Raw genomic sequence first — 22681 nt, 5'->3', positions numbered from 1 at the left:
TAATAAAGGACTCTGGACCAGAGTGCAGCTTTTTAACAGTAGTCTACTGAGTGGATTTATTTTCAAATCATAAAATTATATAAACCAAAGCAAAAGACATTTGCCCGTCTCTATGAATGTGTGCTGTGTAATATGGTGATAATCACAGTAATGGTGGCAGTTAGTAAACAAGGTGAAGAAGCTGAGTGCCAGCAGTAACAGCCCAACAGAGAGAGCAGCCATACTACACATATTCACTCACACACACGCAGACACACACAAGCAGCCAGGCACGCACAGACACTCTAATGACCCAACCTTGCCAGGAAAAAACACAACCACAAAACACAAACAACGCACCCCACTGTACTCCGTGACCAGTATGTGTGTTAATGTGTGTGCGTGCGAGTTTGCTTTGCACCAAAAGTGCATTTTAGCCTTAAAGTAGGAGGTCCACAAGCAAAAGATGTTACTGCTGCTGTAGCTGCTGTTGAAGAAACATTTTTCATTTCTATGCAAATTTCATGCTTTCTACTTACATAAACATCACACAAAAAGTGCAAGACTTTAATTTGTTCCCTTATCATGCGTTGAGCTTGTATGTTGTCGGACGGCATACAACCAAATCTTTAGGCTTTTACCTGATTCTTGTGCTGGAATTAAGTCCACATATCGCTGTATATTTGGACAAACTAGCCAGGCAATACATCACTCTGTGCATACACATGTGTGTGTGAGTGGGTAGTGTCCAAGCAGAGCAGCCAGAGCTGAGCAGGAACAGCTGGAGCTCTAAGATTTCACTGGAATTTGCTAATGACTGCAAGATTTATAGCACACAGCACACACGCAAATGTGCACGTGCTGCACAAGAGAACAAAAACCACACAGTCTGTCCAGAATACGCGCTGTCATGATTACTACAGTGTTTACGAAGAAGCAAGTTCGGTTATGTTACCTGAGCAGGGGTCCGCTGCCATTCTTGGTGGTCCCTCCAACAATCAGTTCCTCCTGCCAGTGCATGTACTTCCTGGCCAGACCATGGCAGCCTCCACTCAGAGCCCGTGCCACATCGAATGGCTGGAGCAATAAAAGCAATAACTGTCAACAACTAATCTCAAACTAAACACTTTACGTTTGAGCGAAACATATTAATACCCCACACTTATTGAGATATTCCGAGCCAAAAGCTTGAGGCTTGATGCATGCCCACCTTAGTCGAGTTCTTATTGGGCGCGGTGCGGGGGCAGTCAGGACCGGCTGGGTTCAGGCAGGGTCTATCCATGTAGCCGTGCCCAATGTCCGCTTTTTCTAACATCTCCTCAAAGATTTCCACGTGGTTTTGCTGTGGCAACTCCTCAAGGAATTCCTTAGGGTCAAAATTGGTCCACTGCACAAGTCCTTTGCCTCTGCAAAGGTTAAAGGCAAATGTTAGTGTGCTTTTATGATGCTAGGTTTCTGTTCCTAAGAATAGCTGCATTTGGATCCCCAAAAAGTAAAATCTTATAGTCAAATGACAATAAAAAATGTTACCTAAGCCATCCACTATATCCATTAGAGTTGACAGGTCAACACTAGATTTAAATTCTGGCCTATCTGGATGATTACAAAAGATTACCTTACACCTGTTTGAATGAAAGGTTTTGTTTTATGTTCTTAAACATTATCTGCCCATCACTTTTTATTTCTCATTGAAGGGAATAAAACCACAAAAAGATAAAAAGTTCAAGATTACATTTTAGCCGATGAAAAAGGCACAATTCTGATAACGGTAACTAATCTCTTTCTTGCTATGTAATAAGTGGCGATAATTTCCCATCATGCAAAAGCTGAGTTCCTGCTCCAACCCAGACCTCGTCCCTCTATGCTCTCTTTTCCTCACACATTCCGATCTCTCTTTTTCTCTCTGCCATTCAGACGACATTGTATGTGCTTAACCAGGCTTGGGTTATTATTCCCAGCCTCCCAACCAGAACATAGTAAAAACCTTATTTACCATCTAGGTCCAGACACTCACACTCACACAGATAGACACACATCCACGCACTCTGATGATGGTGACTCAAGCTGATACACCTTTACACATCGACAGAAACGCATGTATGCACTGATGAAGACGACGCACAATATGGGCATGCATAAACACATGCAGAGGTAAAGGTCTGCTGAGTATTACTGTAGCAGCAGGCCATTAGCAACAGAACGGCCAGACAATGGTGTGAGGCCCAGGGCTCGAGAGAAACCATCGCCAGCGATACGCATGCCAGCAACCACTACAATAGAGCCTTCAGAGGGGACGAGTTCAGGACACACACACACACTTGTTTCTCTGTGGTGTTTCTTTAGATGGGTTGAGTGTGTTAGAGCTGCCACTTATAAAAGGGGCTAATGCAAGATCCAAAGATTCACATCTCTTGTCATCTCTTTCTCATTATCACATTGCCACTGCTACTGTATACACTACCGTTATGAGCTGAGCTCAGCACTTCAGGTCTTATTGTCCCAACATCATCTGAATCAGTTTGCCAACTGGCCTCACAGTAGATAAAGCTATTATGTAAGCCCAATTAGGATTTGATCATTTGGCCATAAGCTTGGAAGAGTTTGGTCAATCCAATGATATGTAGTAATGATCACATCACAAATGCAGATTCTGTCTAGTCAAAAAGAGCTTTTAAGTACTTACGGGAGATAGCCTGTTCCAGGCTGGAGCTTAGCCCCCTCCCAGAAGCAGTCCAAAGGTGTGATGATGAGGCAGGGATGTAGCCTTTCTATGATCTAAATGGTTGAGCAAATAATAGAATTGACAAACACTGAAGAAGTAGCAACAATACAGAGATAAAAAGTAAAAAACAGAAAAACTATACACACTGTGCTGGTTGTGTCTCACCTGATTCAGGTGATGTGTTTCTGTGACTACTTCCCCTGATTTGTAGCATAAGTCTTCTAATTTCCATTGTCTGAAAAGGAGAAAAAGAGAGTGAAAAAGTCACTTGGATGAGTGACGAAACTTTTCATCCCAATGAGAATGCTTCATCCAGAACAAAAGTTTAACTTTTTCATCACCACATAAACACGACGAGTGCACCCAGGATCAACTGAACAAGGAATAATACAAATATATCCTTCATCATTACGAATTTCTTTGTGTTTGTACACACAGAATAATTGCTATATCTCGTCATGTACAGCAATGAATTCACTCAGAGATTACCACTTGAGGTGCATCGATTTATTTTTTTCCTGCTGATTATAGTGTTGGCTGATATGATTTTGTTTAAATAAGCACAAGAGTTGATAGCATACAGAAAAAAGTTTGCACATGTGCACCACGTTACAGCACCTTTCAGCACTCCTACTCAGACATATTTCAAAATAAATTGTTCCAGCTTGTAGGATAGAGCTTTTTTCATAAAGTAAAAGGGTTACTAAAAAAAATTATTTTTTGTGCCGTTCTGCAATCACACCTCCAAATGCTAGTTTGCAGGAGGGTTACTCCACTGTTGGGATCAGCTTATTCGTTTACTTCCAACAATGTTGAATGAGCTGAGCACATCGTGTCAGCGTTGTAGCTGAGAAATGTTGACTGACACACAAGTAAGAGAATTTATACCTGGACCTATAACAGGGCTACACTCACAGATTACTGGCCACTGTGTTAGAATAAAGAGGAAGCCAGATACAGTTATTGGACTAAAGATATTAAACTTGAATTAACTTGTCCAGAATTGGAAAACATGATGCTTAGATACAAAATGACAAGAGGCACGTTACCTGTTATAAAGGTAAACATGAACTCTGCTGGCTCGGATAGCTGACTCCAGGTGCTGCAGGAGCGCCTCCACAGTTAGAACATTGGCTCCCTCCTCCCGCGGCGTCTGGATCATCAGCTGAGGGGTAAACATGGCCTCCTCGCCTATCTTCTGTCTTGTATACTTGAGTTCCTGGTTCACACGCCCGCCAACTTGACAAAGAAGAGTGAAGTTACATATTTAAGGCTTTTGTGAAAACATCCAGACCATTATTGCATTTGATTCACAAAATCTTATTTAGTAAAGTTAAAGGTTAAGAAAAACTGCATGTAAGGGTTAGGGGCCAGAATTGTGCTGGCTTTGAATATGTGCTTAAAAAGTCTGTGTTTTTCTGACACAAAGGCACAAATATCTGCAAAATATAGACACAGTAAAGGTTAAAACACTGACTTTCGTTCTGGTTCTTCAAGTAAAACAGGAGTACAGCTGACTAGAAAACATCACACTGCTACCAGATCCATTCATGCATACTTTTTTTATTGTAATGCATTATTTTGCTCTGAACTACAAGATAATAATAATGCACACACACAAACAGCATGGTGTGCTATAAAGTCTGCGACTCACACAAGAGATCCCCTGCTCGTTCTGCAAAGCAGACCCACAGACATCGCAGCCTGTCTGTGACATTATCTGACTTGTATCTTAAATAACAGCACTCTCCTCACAGTAAGCTTGTAACACTACAATGGCAAACATCCCAAGTCCTTTGAATCCACAAAAGCAGCATCACCTCAACAAATCCACATTTCACAAACAGCTCAGTGTTTCTCCTTAAATTTGCTAACTTGTCAGCAGCGCCAAAACACGTTGTCTGCATTTGTGTGTGACACTAGTGTGTGTGTGTGTTTGATAGAGAGAGGCTGTCTTCCAGGCTTTGCTCCCAGTATCGTGGTGAGACTAAGCCCTGTGCGTGCGCTCTGAGCCCTGAGCTAGCCCGAGCTACAAAAGCAGCCTTTCAGACCCTTTAGCTGTCCAGCTCCACCCAAGTACATCCAAGGAAAGTCTGGCAAAGTATCCCTCACAAACACACACGCACACACATAAACACACACATGCATGCAAACGAATGCGGGCATGCAAGGATGGGCAGATATGAGCAAAATTATAAGGCAAATTAAATTTTAAAAAAGTACCAGAATTGTTTACGTTTTGTGTTCAGGTTTAAGATTCATGTGTCTTCATATGCATCCCCCAGTTTGGTGTGTCTGTTTCTAATTTACGAGCTGATAATTTGAGCCGTTCAGCGAAAGCTCGAGCAATTTATACTCATATTATTTCACTTGGTCACCCAGCCACACACATACACAAAACAAGAAAACTGTCCAGTGAGAGAGCAGACTGTGTGAAAAATCTGTAGCATTTTATTATGCCTTAATCCAATTTAACAATTCTGCTCAATCCGTGTAACAGTGGGCATGGATTGAATATTTTTTTGTCTACTGTAATGGCATTAAAGTTGAACATAAGCATGCCTGTTCTGCTGGGCTGGACCACCCAGTCAGACCAAGGGAAAAGGGAGAGATGGGCCATGTCTTGGGGCATTAGGAAAACACATTTGATTTCTTTTTTTCTGGACTCAAACAGCATTCCTATCTGAACCTGTCTGAATGCATGTTTATAATGCTCATCATTAATAGCAGGCCTAGGCTAACTGGAGCGACATGCTTTCCACTGCTAGGCCAGCTACAGAGGTCCGTTACACCAGCCCTCCCTTCAAAGGAAAGCGCATGGAACTGATTAAGATCTGACGCACACTGACAGCGCACTAACAAGTCGGCTTGTCTGATACACTCAACGCTCAAAGGCAATGCTAGCCTGAGGCTTGGTTTAAGCGCACTGCCAGGAGGGACAACGGAAACACGGGTATATGGAAAAAGGTGCATCCATCAGTCAATACCCTTCTACACGTGTGGAGATGGCACAGGGGGAGGGGAGGATCAAGTTTAGAAAGAACCCACTGTCTGTTTTGAATTCTTTCCAAGTCGTGGACTGCCACCCAAAGATCCTGAGTTTACAGCAAGCAGCGAGGAATGGGACAAGTCAAAGGAATGTACTCTCCCGCTACAGGAAACAGCACATTACAGCCTCGGGCTTCGAGAATTCCACACTTCACGAGGTTACAAAGTTTTGGGGTCAACACTCACACAGCCTTGGGGTGAAATTAACACCCCAGCTGGACCAAGAAAACATGTATGTGTGTGCGCACACACTCAGCATACGTGCAAGCATGTGCACACGAGTGTGCGTGAACACACAGCTGTGTTTCTTCAATGACACATATTCCCATATTCCTTCTCCTAAGAAAACTGGTTGACCCCAGCATGTGTTGATATCTTGAAGGTGTCCCGCTCCAGGCTCAGCTGCTGAGACCAAAACAAAGTGGAAATAATTTTCAATCCCTCCCTTACCGGCCTCGGTCTCTTACGAAAACAAAAATCATTTGTAATGTTTTAGAGTGACATGAAAAGTACACATCCAAAATAGATAATTAAGAGAGTCTGGTGAAGTCAAATTGTACTATCCATCAACTGGTTTTGAGCCAAAATGCTTTCATTCCAATAAATCACAAAACTTATATGTATTCTGACAGAACTGGAATCAGCAAGCTGCTTTCTGGTTTTCAAAAGTCCAGTTTCTTCACCTGTGTTCATGAACTTAGGCTCCAGAAACTTGTGACAGAAATATTTTATTATTTTCTTACTTGTAATAGATCAAACTGCTAATCAAAGTAATCAGCAGCATATGACTAGTTAGTTATTTAGCTAATCATGTCTGTATTTATTTTTACTGAGTTAGTGCGCACTGTTGACTACATGGGTTTGTAGTGTACGAGTTATTAGTTATTAATGATTGACAAACGAAACCAAAAACCTTAGGAGAAGAGAAGAGAAGAGAAGAGAAGAGAAGAGAAGAGAAGAGAAGAGAAGAGAAGAGAAGAGGCCTATGCTTGTCACTGTAGTGGAGCCCTCGGTGTGGGTATTCAGCATGTTGCATAACATTAACCCCTGGTCCCCCTATTCTCAAAGTAGAGGAATGGTGGGGGGTGGCGGGCACCAAAGGAGAGAAAGTAGGTTTCTAAGGAACTGACATCACCCCCTTCCTCCTTTCAGATCTGAACGCCCCCTCCTCATTCTCATTTTCTCTCTCTCTTTGCTCTATTCAGCTCTACACTGTGATTGGCCAGATCATGATGGCAATCAGCCCGGCCCCTCTGTCAAAGCCAAACCACCCCCCATATCCTTTCGCCAACTTTCTCTCCTTTCCATGCAACACACAACAGCTTGTCCCCACCCCAGCACATCTCTTATGTCTGACAACGGAAGCAGCCCATAACTTTCGAGGAGAACACGCACCACCAGCGGCAACCACTCCTGTAACTGTGAGTGATGCTGGTATAATTCCAATCCCAATTATGTTCAGTGTACACCTGAACATATTTACACATCTATGAATAAATAGTCTGAAACACCTGACCTGCTCCACTAACTAAAGATTTGTGACATAATGTATTATATGTATTTGCATGCGGCTGAACACATCTCTGTGTGTGAGTGTGAGTGTGTGTGTGTGTGTGGGTGTGTCTGTCTGTTTGCAGAGAACGGATTAGCTGGATTAGCCCTCCATCCCAGCAGGCACCCCCTATGGTGAAGAGGAAGCCCCCCAAAACCAGGTCATCTCACTGCTACCAAGTCTACAGCGACCTCCCAAAATCTGAACCTCCAGTATTATCAAAGGGATAAAGAGACGACCACCCCATGAAACTACAACGGCATGTACTTAAAAAGCTGCTTTAAAAGTTGTGTAAAGAAAATCAAATTTAAGTTGATTTACACTGAAAAGATCTTTTAAACTTGGGAAGTGACACCTGTTGCATGAGACAGAAAAATGATGCTTTCATACAAGAGCTTGATATTTTGGGTTTCTCTGGAGTTTAGCAATACTGGTACTTAATGAATATTTGCAAAGGTATGAAAGGTTCTTACTGTGGTTTTTCAAGTTGTGCTTTCAAGTTTTCCATAGGCTGGTATTAAAAGATTGATATTATTAACCATTTTCTTTCTAATGAATCAACCCATAATCTCCTATAAAGACATTTTGGTATTTTCTGTTCAATTATTAAATAACTATAACATAAATATCCCATTTACCTACATACTGAGAACCTTATCCTAACTTTTGTCCTAAGTGAATTAATTCAACGCACTGAGCACAGGCACACACCTATTCATAGCAGGTCTCACAGTGGATGATATAAGCCAGAGTGAAAACCAAGAAGTGAAGTCAACAGGATTGCGAACTTGAAACATTATTGTATTAATACTTGGATCTGAGGAAGAGGAACACTTCTGCAGAATTCTTAAATGGTGGTTTTCTTCCTACCAAGAATCTTTCTTGGTCTGACCACTTAGTCAGGGGTGAAGACTTCTTCGTGGAGATGCTCAGTCAGTGATAAGAAAATTTTCAGTCCATAACAACATCCAGAACTTCTGACACTAAAGTAATGTAGGCAGCAGAGCAGTTTGCCAAATCCTCCTGTAGGCTTAGGAGTCAGACGATGGTTTTCATTTTCCGTTTTAGCAATCCTATTTGCAGTACTCTTGTCAAAGTTTGTTACTTGATCTCCACCGGTTCTGTATACTGCCATTTCTTATTACATTACAAACTGCAAAAAAACAGCGACCTACAAAATCTTTGCAGTTTTCTAGCAACACTCCTTTAAACTTTCAGGCAGGTGCTTAGAGGCAGCCTTGGGCTATAGGAGTCCTAAATCCTGAGGCAAAGTTTGAGGAGTATAGAGAAAAATTATATAACTCTTCCTTTCTTTTTGTCTTCCAACATAAAATTGCACAAGAGACAATAAAAACATTTGTCTTTTTTTAAAATGATAAGAATATTTCATCTTTAACTCCATGCTGTTGCACACAAGGTCATCTTTTTCTCATTGGTAGTTCAGTTATGTTTAAGACATAGTTTTATTTAGACTATGGCTGATTTCAAACTTTCTCATGAGGTTTGGAAAGAGAGTATATACTAATATAATAAAAATACATCTGTTTGCATGTTCTCCCCGTGTTTGCGTGGGTTCCCTCCGGGTACTCCGGCTTCCTCCCACCGTCCAAAGACATGCAGCTTGTGGGGATAGGTTAATTGGATAATCCAAATTGCCACTAGGTGTGAATGTGTTAGTGAGTGTGAATGGTTGTCTGTCCCTATGTGTTAGCCCTGCGACAGACTGGTGACCTGTCCAGGGTGTACCCCGCCTTTCGCCCTATGACAGCTGGGATAGGCTCCAGCACCCCCCGCGACCCTGAAAAGGATAAGCGGAAGCAAATGGATGGATGGACATCTGTTACTTGGCTATCTTGGTCATTTATTTGAACTTGCTTGGTATCTGCTCCTGGTCACACTGCTCAGGTAGTTTCCCACAGTAGGTCTGTCCAGTGACATCTCCTACTTCCTGTTTGTCTCCCATTCAGCTGCTACTGTCAATAACCTGCTTTGATCACTAAGAGGACCCCACCTGTTTCTGTCCTCCACCATTTGTCTGCTTTCTCTTATCCATCTGCTGCCACGGCTCTGAGTTCATCTTTTTTCTTAGATTTTCTGCTGCTCCCATTTTCTGTAGGATATCATCACTGCAATGTGACAGACCCTCTCAATAAAAGTAGATAAACATCAACAGATCTATGCTAGAATGCATTTGTTTATCACTTTATACACCGATCTAAAATATTTAGCTGCAGCGGGGAAAAAAAGTGGCATAGATTTCTGTCAAAGCATTGTCAAAAAGTGTTAGAGAATTGTTGAACTGCAGGCGGGCACAAGATTATGATCAGCCCGCCACAGGAACAAGCAAGAAAGAAGTCCAGGCTTTAATCCAGGAGCACACAGAATATGAGGACAGGGTTTGATGAGAGGAAAAAGAGAGACAGGAACTGGCAAAGGAGATGCCAGTGTGTAAAGAGATGCAAAAGGCTCAGAACAACTTTGCGAGCAGGAGAAGGAGCGCTCACTGCAGCAGCACGCACAGCAATCCACAGAGCATTAACAGCAGTTTCCAATGTTCACTCTGCAATGCAGGTGTGCACACAGCCACAAATATGTGGTGAAAGGCCTTACTGGGAGCCGAGACCCTATCTGACCCGTGGTGAGTTCCCCTCACTTGTACTGCTCTCCCTCCCTTGCACTCTCTTTCCCTCCCTCCTGTCAGCTTATAAGAAGAGGGGGCTGCCACACAGAGAGGGGAGTGTAAAACAATCGTGGTCAAGAGTGGAAAACTGTGAAATAAAAAAATGAGGAAAAAAACATGAGAGTGACAGAACGGAGACTGGAAGTCCTCGGGCTGGCAGCTGTAGCCGAGGGTCTCCTCATGCAGCAGCGCACCCCCGAAACACTCCGACCCCCGACACACCCCAGCTGCCAACCACTGCCCCCAGAATCCCCACCCATACCACCAAACCTCACCCCCCAACTACTGCATTACCATATGTATAGCTCCCCTCTCCCCTGATTATGCTAATCACCTGTCCGGCCTCTGCGGCCCCTAAAATGGGTGTATTTAGCAGTCGGCTGGCTCCCAATGCAGCTTCCCCTGGGCCCGAGGTGTACATTCACACACTCCTCAATGGGCAGATTCTTCCACGTTGCTGCCTTCATTCAGGTCCCTCTCGCCTCTCCCACCCCCCACGAAAAAAAAAAAATCCTATTCAGTGCCAATGGATTCAGAGAGCTGTGTAAAGAGTAGTTGGGGAAGGAAACATTGACAGAAAGTCTGTTTTTGTAGCATGTGTGCATGCAGTGGTTGTAGTTCAATTAAAAGTGATGTCATAATGCAGCCAAACAGACATGGCAGATCTGAAGCCACCATCACTAAAGTGACGCGAAAGCTTTATAAACTCTTCAGCGATAGTACACCTCTTACTCTGATAAAGTCTAGCCGATTTTACCCATGAATTCTGTACATTTTTTAGAGAATCAAACTGAGTTATTTTCTACAGTTGTCTGCTTCATAAAACTGTAAATATTCTGTTTGGTTTTATAGAGGGACCTGCTTGAATGCAATGCAAAAGATGCACCACACGTTACGCTCACTCACTAGAGGTGAATGCCAGTGATAATTGTGTGGTTTCACACATCTGTAAAATCTGAAAGCACACGTACTTTGTTCCAGGAAGCTGGCAGGTAAAGACCAGATAATGTCCAATTAAACTGCAGCAGATTTTCTGCATTCTCAGGTGTGTGATAATGAAGAAAAAAAAAAGACTCCAGGACGGGGAAAAAACCCCCCATCACATTCTGTATTCTTCTGCAGTGCCTGTCAAATTTAAGCCAGCCTTTTGCTGCATTTACAGCCTTGTGATTGGCTCACAACCAAACCATAACAGACCGTGACATGAGCCTCAACAACCAATCTCAACTAGCTATCTCTTTGTCATTTCCTGTAAAGATGGTCAATGATTTCAGGGATCCCAAAAAGAAACCACACATTCTTGAGTGTGCAATAAAGGACACAGAAACAGTATGAAAGTAAGACAAAGAAAAACCAACAGGATCTGTATTTGTTTTTTGAGATTCACGGCTACCACCCTCATAATTCAACTATTATTCCATCTTACTAATAAATCAAGGAACCTCTGAACTTGCATCTGTTCTGCACTCATCACAACAACCAGTCGCCCAGTCTGTTTTAAACATGGGCAAACTTAGTACACTGCTGGGAATCTGACTTGCTCAGATTCCCAGCAGTGCACCCACCGAGTTTAAAACAGACAGGATGTTGAGGTTATTTGGATAAGGGGTGATCTCATTTTTGCGTTCAGGGCATCTCATGGACCTTCTGTGTCTTGCTTGCTCGTGCAGCTTTCTGGGATGTATCCATCACTTTGTGCCTGACAAAGGTAAGAGTGAAATGCACTACAACTTTCTCTTTTTTTGTTAATGGCAATTATCATCTAGTTTATAAGTCCAGCAAATGGTGGTTGTTTATACTCCATTCTGTTATGTATAGGTCTGCCCAACAACCAGAGCCAAACTTTTACAGAAGGGCGGATTATAGTGAGAGCACTGGTCCCTTTATTTTGAGGCAAAGTGTTTATGGTTTACATGGATCACAGTATTAGGGTCTGTGGTGAAACATGTTATTTGGTGAAATTCATACATTTTTGAATGAACATATACATTTACAATGTATGTATTAATAATTCACACAGTAAATACATCAACTATAAAACAACTGTAAATGTGTATGAAATAGTTATTTTGAAACAAGAAGATGGAAGATATATGAAACTGACCCAACTCGATACTTTAATGTGCATCTAACCTAAATATCAAACCCGTGCATTCAGCTACCTTTGTCACTGTAAGTGTTGTTTTTAAACCAAAAACAATCTCAATCCATTGTAAAAAGCCTAGAAATACATATTAAATGATCATTTGCACACACAGTGAATGTGTAGCTAGCTAGAAATCAGCGCTAGTATAGACACAGACTATACTAGAAAACGCCTGCAATTTGTTCTTCTTGCTGAATTAACTGCTGACAGTCAAGACAGATTTCCTAATTTTTTTTGTTTTCTTCTGGAAAGGGTCATGCAATGGGGGTGAGTGACAAATTAGAGAATGACATTTAGTGACTGATAAAACCCAGCATGACAGGAAGAGTTCAGACCGAAAGACAGCACAGTGGTGTCCAAACTTGAAGAGCATTAGAAGTATACAAAAGCTTCCCATTTCTGGGATCCTGTGATGGACTTGAAATCTATCCAATGTACTATAAGCAATACTTATTGCTCTGTGTCAGCTCCAGTAGGCCCTAGACCAGGGGTGTCAAACTCAAATACACAGTGGGCCAAAATTCAAAACTAAAACAAAGTTGCGGGCTAACGTTAATATTTATTGAAATATATTTATTCCTCCAGATATAAGAATGAATCTTTTCTAATGGACTCGAACACGTTTTGCTGAAAAACTGAATATGGAACAAGCAAAGCTTAATACTAAACAATATATATATTAGCTGTATAATACCAGTAGGCCAGCTCTAATAGTAATTTGGTATGGCTTCGCGGGCCAAATGTAATTAGGCTGCGGGCCAAATTTGGCCCGCGGGCCAGAGTTTGACACCTATGCCTTAGACCCTCTGCAACATAGGGTGGGTGAGCAAATAATAAAATGGACAAATGCACAGGTCCAAAAACACTGGAGTAGTGCACGTGCCAGGGAACAACGAAGTAGAAAATGTTTAAGTGTAAACATGGTCTTTATAACACCCAGTGCTCTTTATGCAGATAGGTTACAGTGCAAGAGACGATTTCACTCAGTTGCATGCTGATTCAATCTGGAGCTCCTGACTTTTCAATCATCTGACAGAGGAAATGTTATCTTTGTATCTTTATGTCTTGCATGTGCATGTGTGGTACTTGTGTAACTGCCGTGGTTGCCAGATTCTATGACGACGTGCTGCAGGAATTGCAATGAAATATACAGCTACGTATGTAACTGTGGTGTGCCAGAGGGGCTAAAAAAAATAAAATAAAACAAAATACACACACACACACACACACACACACACACACACACACACACACACACACACACACACACACACACACACACACACACACACACACATATACACACAGTTGGAAATGTTAGCGAGAAAATTTCTCTGCTCTGCAGTCTGAGAAGCATCAATCCACAGCCCAATCTCTCTTTCCTAGTGTACGGTAGGCACTGCAGCCAAAACACAAACACACTACTGCTACTATACTCTTGCTTCTTCCCTCACTCAGTCTCCTCTCCAACACACACACACAGACACACACACACACACACTCTCCCTCTGCTGTTTTGTACAGAAGGGTGTTTCTCCACCCTTCTGGCAGTCATCGCTGTGAGGGAGGGAACAGAGGAAAGGGGAAGAGGGAGGGAGAGGAGGCGAGGGGAGGGAAGGGAAGGAGGGAGGCCAGACCACCCTGCTCTCATGGCAGGGCTGAGTGTTTACATTGCCGTGGCTCACTCTGTAATACATCTGGCATTCTGAGGCCACTCTCTCTCCAGCCAGGGACGGGGGAGTGGTGGGAGGGTGGGGGGCAGGAGGGGGGGAAAGGAGGCTCGGGTAAAGAGAGAGACCTTTCTGGCAGAGAGAAAAAGAGAAGAACAGAAGAGAGAGAGCGAGAGAGAGAGAGGGAGGTAGAGGGGGAGAGTAATTCTCTCCACAGTCTCCTGTGGTCGGTCATTCGCAGGGCTCTGGTTTTTGAATAAGAGCGCCTGAAAGAATGCAAAATGTAAACAGAGTGCTTGGAGGTATCTCAGGATGTTGTTTGTGAATGGGAGCATGCTTGCCTTGGGAGCACACACACACACACGCCCGCACACACGCGGGGAACGCTTGACGAGCAAATTTTTAAATGGTATTTCACATTCACTTTTGCCAGGTAGGCCTAATATACACAAAGCTGTTTTCAAACGCTAGCTTGAGAAAACAGCGCAGCGAGTCTGTGTACAGTACCAGAGGCGCAATGTTTCCCCACACTAAATCCCTCACCAGCCAGCCTGCACTTTTCATCAACTCGTAAAGTTTAACACAACACACTGGAATGTTATTCCTTATAGAGGGGTTTAATCATGTTTGTAGTGAACTGATAAACACAAACTCAGCGGAGTGCAGTTTGGAACAAGCGCGCATGTGTAGGTGCGCTCACGTTTGAGTATTACTGTATACATTTGATGTCAGGGAGCGAAACTGATGAGGAGAGAAGAATAGATGACTCTATGTCGTGTATGCCGCGCTAACTAGGGAGAAATATTGCGTGTGGGGGGGGGCGTTTGTATGTTTGATCGCTTGCTGCTGCTTCTGCTGAAAGAAAGCTGCAGGAGGTGTAGTGTGAGAGAAAGAGTGAAAGGGAAAGAGAGAAAAAGAAAGATAAAGGGAAAAAAAAGATACTACCAAAATAGACTGGCATGCCAACCCTGCTCAACCACCCACTCATTCACAGAACCAAAACTCCAAAGCCTCTTTCTGCGTACATGTGTGTGTGCACATGCACCCATGCATGTATCTATGCTTGTATACACATCAAAAGCTGAATAATTCAGCCATGCAAACCACAATCCTCTCAGTGGAGACACCACATTCAGGGCACTCCTCCTCCTCCACAAAAAAGGATGTCAAGGCTTCTTCTGCATGCACTTAACATTATACTGCACCCTTTTCCACTGCCATTACCAGCAAAACAACAAAACAACCACCAGCTCTGTTGACTCAGTTCTTAATCATACTAGATACAAAACAGACACGGAGGAACGGGCAAGGAATGGCTTTAGAAAAAAAATAAAATAACAACAACAACATTTGATCCTATCAGACTGGATTTTGAAACCTTAAATCCGGCTCCACACAAACATAGCCTGGCACCACTGTAACTGTTACCATACTGATTTCAGGGACAGGCTAGAGGCGCTCCACTTTCAATTTAAAAGGAAATTAAATTGTGAAATTTCTGCAGTATGACTTTGAAATTACTCCCTCTGTGACACGTCGCTCCTTCAAGTGTATTCTGTTGTTGAAGCTGGAATGATGATGCGCGCTGTTGTTGCACTTGGATATTTATTTGACATAAAATTATTATACAGTAATTCAGAGATTAAATAAAAAATAGATTCACTGCCCTCTGCTGGAGAAGAGATTTTAAAAGTTTGATCAGAAACTCACAAAACTGAATCATCACACAATGAGAAAAGAGTGCAAACTCGAAACAAAACAGCTGGCACTGAGGCGCTCTATTATACAGTAGGCATACACATGCGACATGCCCGCACGTGAACATATACAAACAGTGACCGGTGACAGCTGCGACCTTTGCTGCAGTTCCTCCACCCCCCCCCCTCCCACTTCTGCTGTGAGTCTTCACTCTGCACCCAGGCCACAGGGTGAGTATCAGGTAAGGTTTTAAATAGTGGGGCCTCCACAAGATGACCTCAGGGTCTCAGGGGTCTACCCCAGTGGCCCCCAGCCTCTGCACTTATGCCCCCCAAGAAAGCACTCCGGGACCGAGGCCCTCCCCTCAGTCTGCAACCTTGAGACTACAATCCACTGCCCTGTGCCCCAGTCCCAGCCATAAATCTGGAGACCACAAGCTCTTTTTAAACTTGAATCATTCATATAATTGCCATACATTTGATATCAGACACAACTGTCAGGCAATTACACTCTTTTTCCTTCTTGGTAATAAGTTTCCATAGGGGAAAGAGATTCAATTTTCCTTAACCAATCATTACGGAGCAAAGTGTCTGACTGGATGTAATATATTTCTAGGTCAACACTGATGTGTAGCCATGTCAACATGTCAGTGGTTTTAAGATTGGAGCACAGCTAAGTTAAAATAAACTCTGACATCGGTCAATACTGCAAAAACATGCCGTTTACGTAGCAGTCGCCAGTGTTAACACGAAGCCTCTGTCTTCTCCTCCAGTTACTGTTCTTCACTTATCCTTCATCAAACCTCTTTGGTCCACAGATTCACAATTCTGGATCCTGAGGTGTGATGAGAACAAAATGCAGCCACTTAATTCATCCTCGCTTCAGTCTAGGCTGAATCTATAGACTAAATAAAACTCCAGCCATGATTACCCCACAGCTCCACATCGTCGGCTTCACCCCTGGCTTCAACTTCAACCCTTGCCCAGAGCTCAAGCTTCAAAAGCCCCAACTTCCAAACCATCCCCTCCCTGCGTCTCCTCTTCCCAATCAGCACAGCTCCATAATCTCCAGCCTTTCTCTCCGCAAAGAAACGGAGCAAAAGAGAGAGGGGCTGTCCTACAGGAAGGCCAATGTTTATGTGATACTGTTTTAATTAGTGGCAGGCAGTGCTCCTATTTTCTTTACAATTTGGCCTGTTTTTGCCATAACCTAGAATGCCAAGGGATGGCTCCATTTTCCATTTGCAGCCAGGAGGAAACCTAAAGGACTCTCATTCCTCGCTTATCCATGTCTCTTCTCCATGAATGTGGCTTATTGTTAATCACTGCAAGATCATCTAGATGATCTTCAGGTTTAAGCTGAGGATGCATCTGAGGTCACAAGCCAGTGAGCATGTTTTCCAACACTGAGGAAAGCACACAGAGAGCTTCAGACCACAATTGTGTGTGGGGAGACAGTACACCACAATACTACAGCTTCCTGTTTGAACTAATCATTTCCTGTGAGTGGATATAAACACAGAGATTGTCTGTAGTGTGGATACAATCTGCCCTAAATAGAAACCACGGTCACTTTGATGTTTTCTAAGTGGGAAAACAAGACTGAAAATCTTACAATCTTGCCCCGATTGTTAAGTAAAGAACAAACTTCCATGCATCCTCAGAGGTCTGACACCACTGCGTCTTTGTGCAGGCATGCATCTCACTCCCAATTGGTCTCTGTCACTTTGTCTAATAAACAGAACTTCCTGTGTCAGAGTATTTATAAACAGTGCTGAGTGAGCACTGTGTGAGAAAAGACAATCCCTGCAAAAGCTGTGGCACGTGACCTACAAGCTAACTGCAGTAGAGACTTAACGGCGGTCTGCCGGAGACCTCAGCTGCTCTGCAGCTATCAGAAAGCAGGTGATGACCGACACGACACGAGATCGCAAACGTGAATGTTGCTCCGGTCAACACTGGAGGAGCTGAGAGATCTGATGGGAGCTGGGCTGTATTGTATGAGCGCACGCATCCACAGGCCACACAGCTTCCACGTGGGGTCGTCCATGGGTCGCCTGCAGTTCCAACCAAATGAAACATAAACAGGCACTCTGTCCTCTCCTCTTTTTCCTCTCGGACGATGGGCCAGTCCCCCAGCACGGCCCAGCACAGCGTTCCACGGTCCAGGCAGAACTAATCTATCCCTCAGCTGTGCAGTCTAATCTAAACAAACAGATCTCTCCCTACCAGCATCTGGAACCCCTCACTTATCGGGATGTAGAAAACCACAGCAGCCCTGTCTTGTAGTCAGAGCCTGTGTACGAGCAGGGGTTCGCATCTTGGTGTGAGCCAGTATGAGACCATTTTGTAGATGCCTACCAGAGGTCACTACACTACTTGTGTGTCAGTCAAGGTCAGGTTCAGTTCTGTCAACACCAAAATTTATTGGTGGAACAAAACAAAAGTGTACAGTCAGTCTGGGTTTGAGTATCCTGAATTTGATGCACCACCAGCAGCGCTAAACTTGCAACAGAATCAGCTGAAACATCTGAAAATGCTGATAAATCACAAGTTACCAGACCTTGCAAGGACAAAAAGGTGCAAATAATAATGGGAAACTGAGAAAATCTAAAAATTCTCACATTTGAGAAGCTACAAGAAGACCGTTTACCTACTGAATCAATAACTCTGAAGCTATAGCTTTTAGTAATTTTAACCTCAGTACTCTGAAGAAGCTGAAATAAGTCTACAGTTTGCACTTGCAATGTATCTTGAAGCCAAAAGACTTCATTGCTGTCCTTTTAAATATGCTTTAAATAAAAAGTTTGCCAAAATGTTTCTAAACCCCGTTCTTTGAGAAGGGCAGCAGTAAGAGAAGGAAGACGCCAAAGTGATGCTCTTAGTATTTTTTAGTAATTTTTGTTAAAATCCCACACAGCGTTTAAAATTAAATCAAACAGGCAACAAAACGGCGACAGGTCCCTGCAAATCTTTGATTTATTCATTTTTGTACATAAATTACAAGAAGTTATAAATATATTACTAATTCATTTGAGCACTTGTGTGTAAGAGTAAATGATGCACTGTGAAGTGTGCAATAATATTCAGTTCCAAAAGGTGCCGGTCACTTTAGTATACGCGACCGTGGTCAGACATGTGAAAGGGTGTGAAAACAGTGCGATCCTCTGAGTATAATCAGGATTCCTATCCCAAAGAGGCTCCCCTCTGCCTAAACTGTTGCCAACTGCGCCTGCGCCGCAGATTAGAAGAACACGCTGTCTGTCAGACCCCTGCAGCTGCACGCAAGGGGAGAACAGCCAACCCCGGGCAGGAGGTGTGGTGTTTGATCTGTACAGGAATCAGTTTGCTTTAGTGCTTGATCTTGTTAACTTTTTTTTTTTAAACCTGAGACAAAGTGGTTTAAAAAAGTTAAAAAGGCAACCACACAAGCACACGCTAAAAAAATGCATTCATTTTTATAACCAAACAGTACTCCACTTCAATTTCTCAACAAGTCTGCTCCTCCATTCATGACTCCTACAGCCAACTCTACCCATAAGCGCAGGAATGTGGATCAAAGGAAAGGAAAAAAAGCTCAGCCCCTTCCCCTTAAACCCCCCACAAGCACCACCCATATGCACAGTTTCTTTCTTCCTTATATATTTTCACTCTTCATAAGTTGTTTAGGAATTTCAAAAACAAGGAAAACTAACAAATGTTCCATCCACCCCGCAAACACGAGTTCCTGCCCTCACTCCGCTTTTTCCCTGCAGCCAGAGACAAATCTTTTTGGAAAGTTGAGAGCTGTCCAAAACGGGACCACACACAGTCAACTGCTGGGGGCAGGCAGGCAGACACACACACGCGCACACACACACACACACACACACACACACTCACACACATCTCACAAAATGGCGGCTTTCACAAAAATTTCTTCTACCCCGAAAGCCCCTTATGAACTTAATTACAACTTGTTATGAGCATAGTTACACTCAGCCCTTGCACATCTTATGTGTGCATCTAGAACGGTTTTAGAAGCTAAGTGTGTTGGGAATAGGCAAGTATTTTCAAGTTTTGCTTGGGTGCTTGCCAGCACCTATACAATAAACAATCCCCATACCTACTTCATTAAGTAACACCAACAAACCTTCTTCCTCCAAACTAAACTGTGTCAAATTCTTGGAAACATGCAATATGAAGTCAAACAGTTTCAAAAGCACTGAAATAAAGAAAAGTCCCAGCAGGTCACACTTAAAAACATCATGAATTGCACAGCTTGTCAAAAAACAAAATAATCAAGAGCGTCTTACCTTCCACCCAGAGTTTCTCCACATCCGTTTCCAAATTAGCTGCCCGTAAGCCCACAGCAAAAGCTCCAAAAATCATGAGGCCAACAACCAAAAACTTTCCGCAGTTCTTTTGAATGTAACAGCCCAGCCTAAATAAAAGTCTCTGGAACTTCGCTCTCAGCCACAGAGGTGCTTTCCTCCCAGTTGCCTTCCCCTATGATAAGACAAGAGTCCCAGAGTTACTGTCAGTTAACAGACAAAGCACCATACTTACCTGCTCAGGTGAGGCTGTAGGGTTAAAGACAAAAGATTTTATGGTATACATGCAAATAAGCTACAACAATAAATGTGTCCACTTAAAAGAACCTTTACAGTTTTAAAGTACAAGCCTCTCTTTGATCAAAGAATCCCACCTGCTCTCTTTTCAGTAAGACTGCACATTTACCTACAACCGGGAATCTAAAGTCAGAGAGCTGGGATCTTCCAACACATCCACTAAATCCCTCTGCTAACCTTTATTCACTGAAAAACCACAAATCTGCTGGGGATCCTGGGCAGTGCTGAGGACTCCCCAGAGTGCGAGCTACAGGTCCTGTCAGATCAGAATCCTTAGCATAATACATGCACTGGGAAGGTACCAACATTCCCTGTCACTTCACAGCCACAATAACCAGTTGTGAATACAAATAATAATAATAATAATAATATTAATATATATATAATTTTTTTTTAATAGTCCAAAATAAGTACATCTGGACCTCCAGAGTAGACACAGGTAAACAGGACATAACTGTCAAACCACAACTACTAAGCAGGCTCCCTTGTGTCTTTGTTCTACTCTTTATGTAAAATGGCCATTGGAAGCACAATACTGCTGTTAGTAGCAGACTATAAGTCTTAAAAGACAGAATAAAATAAAATACTGAATGCACTGTAGACCACATGCTCCCCACTTGACAGAAACTGTTACATTTTGAGGTGTAGTGTGATTGCTACTGAAGTAACCTGCACGCACACATCGCCCGGTGATATTAAATACCCTGAATCGGCGCATGTGGTAAAACCACAAATACCACCACCACGCACTCACACGCGCTCTCCCCGTCTGGCCGCTCGTGTGTTCCGGCCTGCACGGGGAAGTGAAGGAGCTATCACGGGGAGGAATCACAATATTTGTGAACGGAAGAGGGCAGCCACATGGATTCTTTACTTTCCTCCTCTTTACACGAGTCACCCAAGTTTAGACAGTGTCACCGAAACTCTTTAAAGCTTTGGGTGCTCCGCGTAAAAGAAAGGCTGGATGTTATGAAACGGTCAATGGCAGCGTTGCCTGCGAGAGTAAAAGCTGCATGTTTTTTGCCTGGTGCGGGACTGCTCTAGGTTGGGGATGCACTGGAAACAATCGCGTGTTTGTACTGGGGAAACGGGCACTTAGAACTTGCAGCACATCTTTCATCATAAGCCGGTTGCATCGGAAGAGTCGCGTGAAATCAAACACAACTACTTTGCGCTTTTCTGCAACCTTGCCTTACCGCTGTGTACCCCGTGCCCAGCCCGTCCCGTTACCTAGCAGCGACTGGACAGTTTGGCCACATTTTTTTCTTTCCGACGAATACAATGAAAGCAGCATCACAAAGCCTTTTCCCCGTTCAAGATGAGAAATAAAAGCACCTCTGAAATCTGCTCCAGAGCAAAGCCCGCATCGCAGTAACTCGGCCGCTGCAAATACTCCAAATCCAGCGGTGTGTTGCGGGTATAGTCCCCCCTGTTCCTCCGCGTTATCCTCGGCCGATCGGGGTCTCTGTTTTCCTGCTCGGAGGGCGCATTACCAGCCGAGGCCATGTTGCGGGGACAGCGATATGGTTTCCCACTTTATAGTATTTCCCCGAAAGCGTGTAGCGATATCCCAAGAGAACAGAGTTTCACTCTCGGAGATCTCACACCCGTGAAGTAGGGCTTCATACTCCTGTTGGAGACGGCGAGTCAAAGTCTGCGCCTTCCATCCCAACATTTCGTGATCCGGAGGTCTCCACCGCTTTCACCGCATTCACCGTGTCTCTTAAAAAAGTAAGTTTCTCTCAAAAAGCGAGCTTCGCGAAGTGATTTCCATACACAAGTTGTCGGGTATGAAACCTCGATAGTCGTAGCATTCTGGTGACATCTATGTGGTCTTCCCCTGGGCCGCGCGTCACGGCCAACTCTGAGATTCAATAGAAATGAAGAAAAAGACCTCTCTCCATTTGGAGGCAGAGAAAGAGGAGGGGTGAGAAGAGGAAAAAAATACTCGAGATCCCGCCTCTGGGGCTGTCAGATTGCAGGAGTTTCTTGCATCTGATTGGTTCCAGAAGGGCAGAAATTACTCAGCAAACACGACTATTATTAGCTGCTTAGCAACAGCTCACTAAAGTAGAGAGACCACCCAGGCAGGCAGACCTCATGTGAGCATCTCCAACTTCAGGGGAGGCTCGCCGAGAGTCGAACCCATTTGGTGCATTCAGGTTTTCACGTAGAGCTCCGTTACAATAATGAAGCGTTTCCCCGAGAGGACCCGAAGTCAAATACAAGCTACCCGTTTGTGCATCGGAGGGGGCTTTTTGGCATGTCAGAACTTTAACTATTTTTTTCCCCTCAGATGATCCTCTAACTGGTTCAATGAGAGGGGGGCGGCTTGTAGGCTATACTGTTGTTGCGATCTTTAGAGTCCAACACCGCCAAAATCAGCTCATTAGTGTTTTGTACATATCAAAATACGCCACAGCCTCAGGACCACAGCTCTCTACAAAGCAAAACAAAAGCCCTTTGATAAAACGTCTAACTGGGAAAATATTACCTATAGAGAACTGCGATGTGTTTATGCGCAATTACGCATACAAATGCCTAATTATCTCCCCTTTAGTCTAGTGATCCGACAGG

At 43.5% G+C, this 22681-nt stretch overlaps 1 protein-coding gene across 2 annotated transcripts in view; it reads right to left on the bottom strand.

The window, feature by feature from the left end:
- Positions 1 to 22111, bottom strand: part of ptch1 (patched 1) — a 48991-nt gene extending 26880 nt beyond the window's left edge. Inside the window, exons 1-7 of one of the 2 annotated variants that reach the window (XM_026186760.1) lie at positions 21440 to 22111; positions 19790 to 19982; positions 3751 to 3940; positions 2867 to 2936; positions 2663 to 2754; positions 1190 to 1385; positions 935 to 1056 (exon numbers count right to left, since the gene is read on the bottom strand). In XM_026186760.1, coding sequence (XP_026042545.1) covers positions 935 to 1056; positions 1190 to 1385; positions 2663 to 2754; positions 2867 to 2936; positions 3751 to 3940; positions 19790 to 19982; positions 21440 to 21610 — 1034 coding nt within the window. In that variant the 5' untranslated portion in view covers positions 21611 to 22111. The remainder of the gene's footprint in view (positions 1 to 934; positions 1057 to 1189; positions 1386 to 2662; positions 2755 to 2866; positions 2937 to 3750; positions 3941 to 19789; positions 19983 to 21439) is intronic. The other variant, XM_026186759.1, reaches the window with a different exon arrangement.
- Positions 22112 to 22681: the final 570 nt, after the last annotated feature.

The sequence above is a fragment of the Astatotilapia calliptera genome, chromosome 12 (genome assembly GCF_900246225.1).
Source record: "Astatotilapia calliptera chromosome 12, fAstCal1.2, whole genome shotgun sequence".
NCBI lineage: Eukaryota > Metazoa > Chordata > Actinopteri > Cichliformes > Cichlidae > Astatotilapia > Astatotilapia calliptera.
The sequence above is the reverse complement of the archived record's forward strand: the minus strand, read 5'-3'. Positions and strand labels throughout refer to the sequence as shown.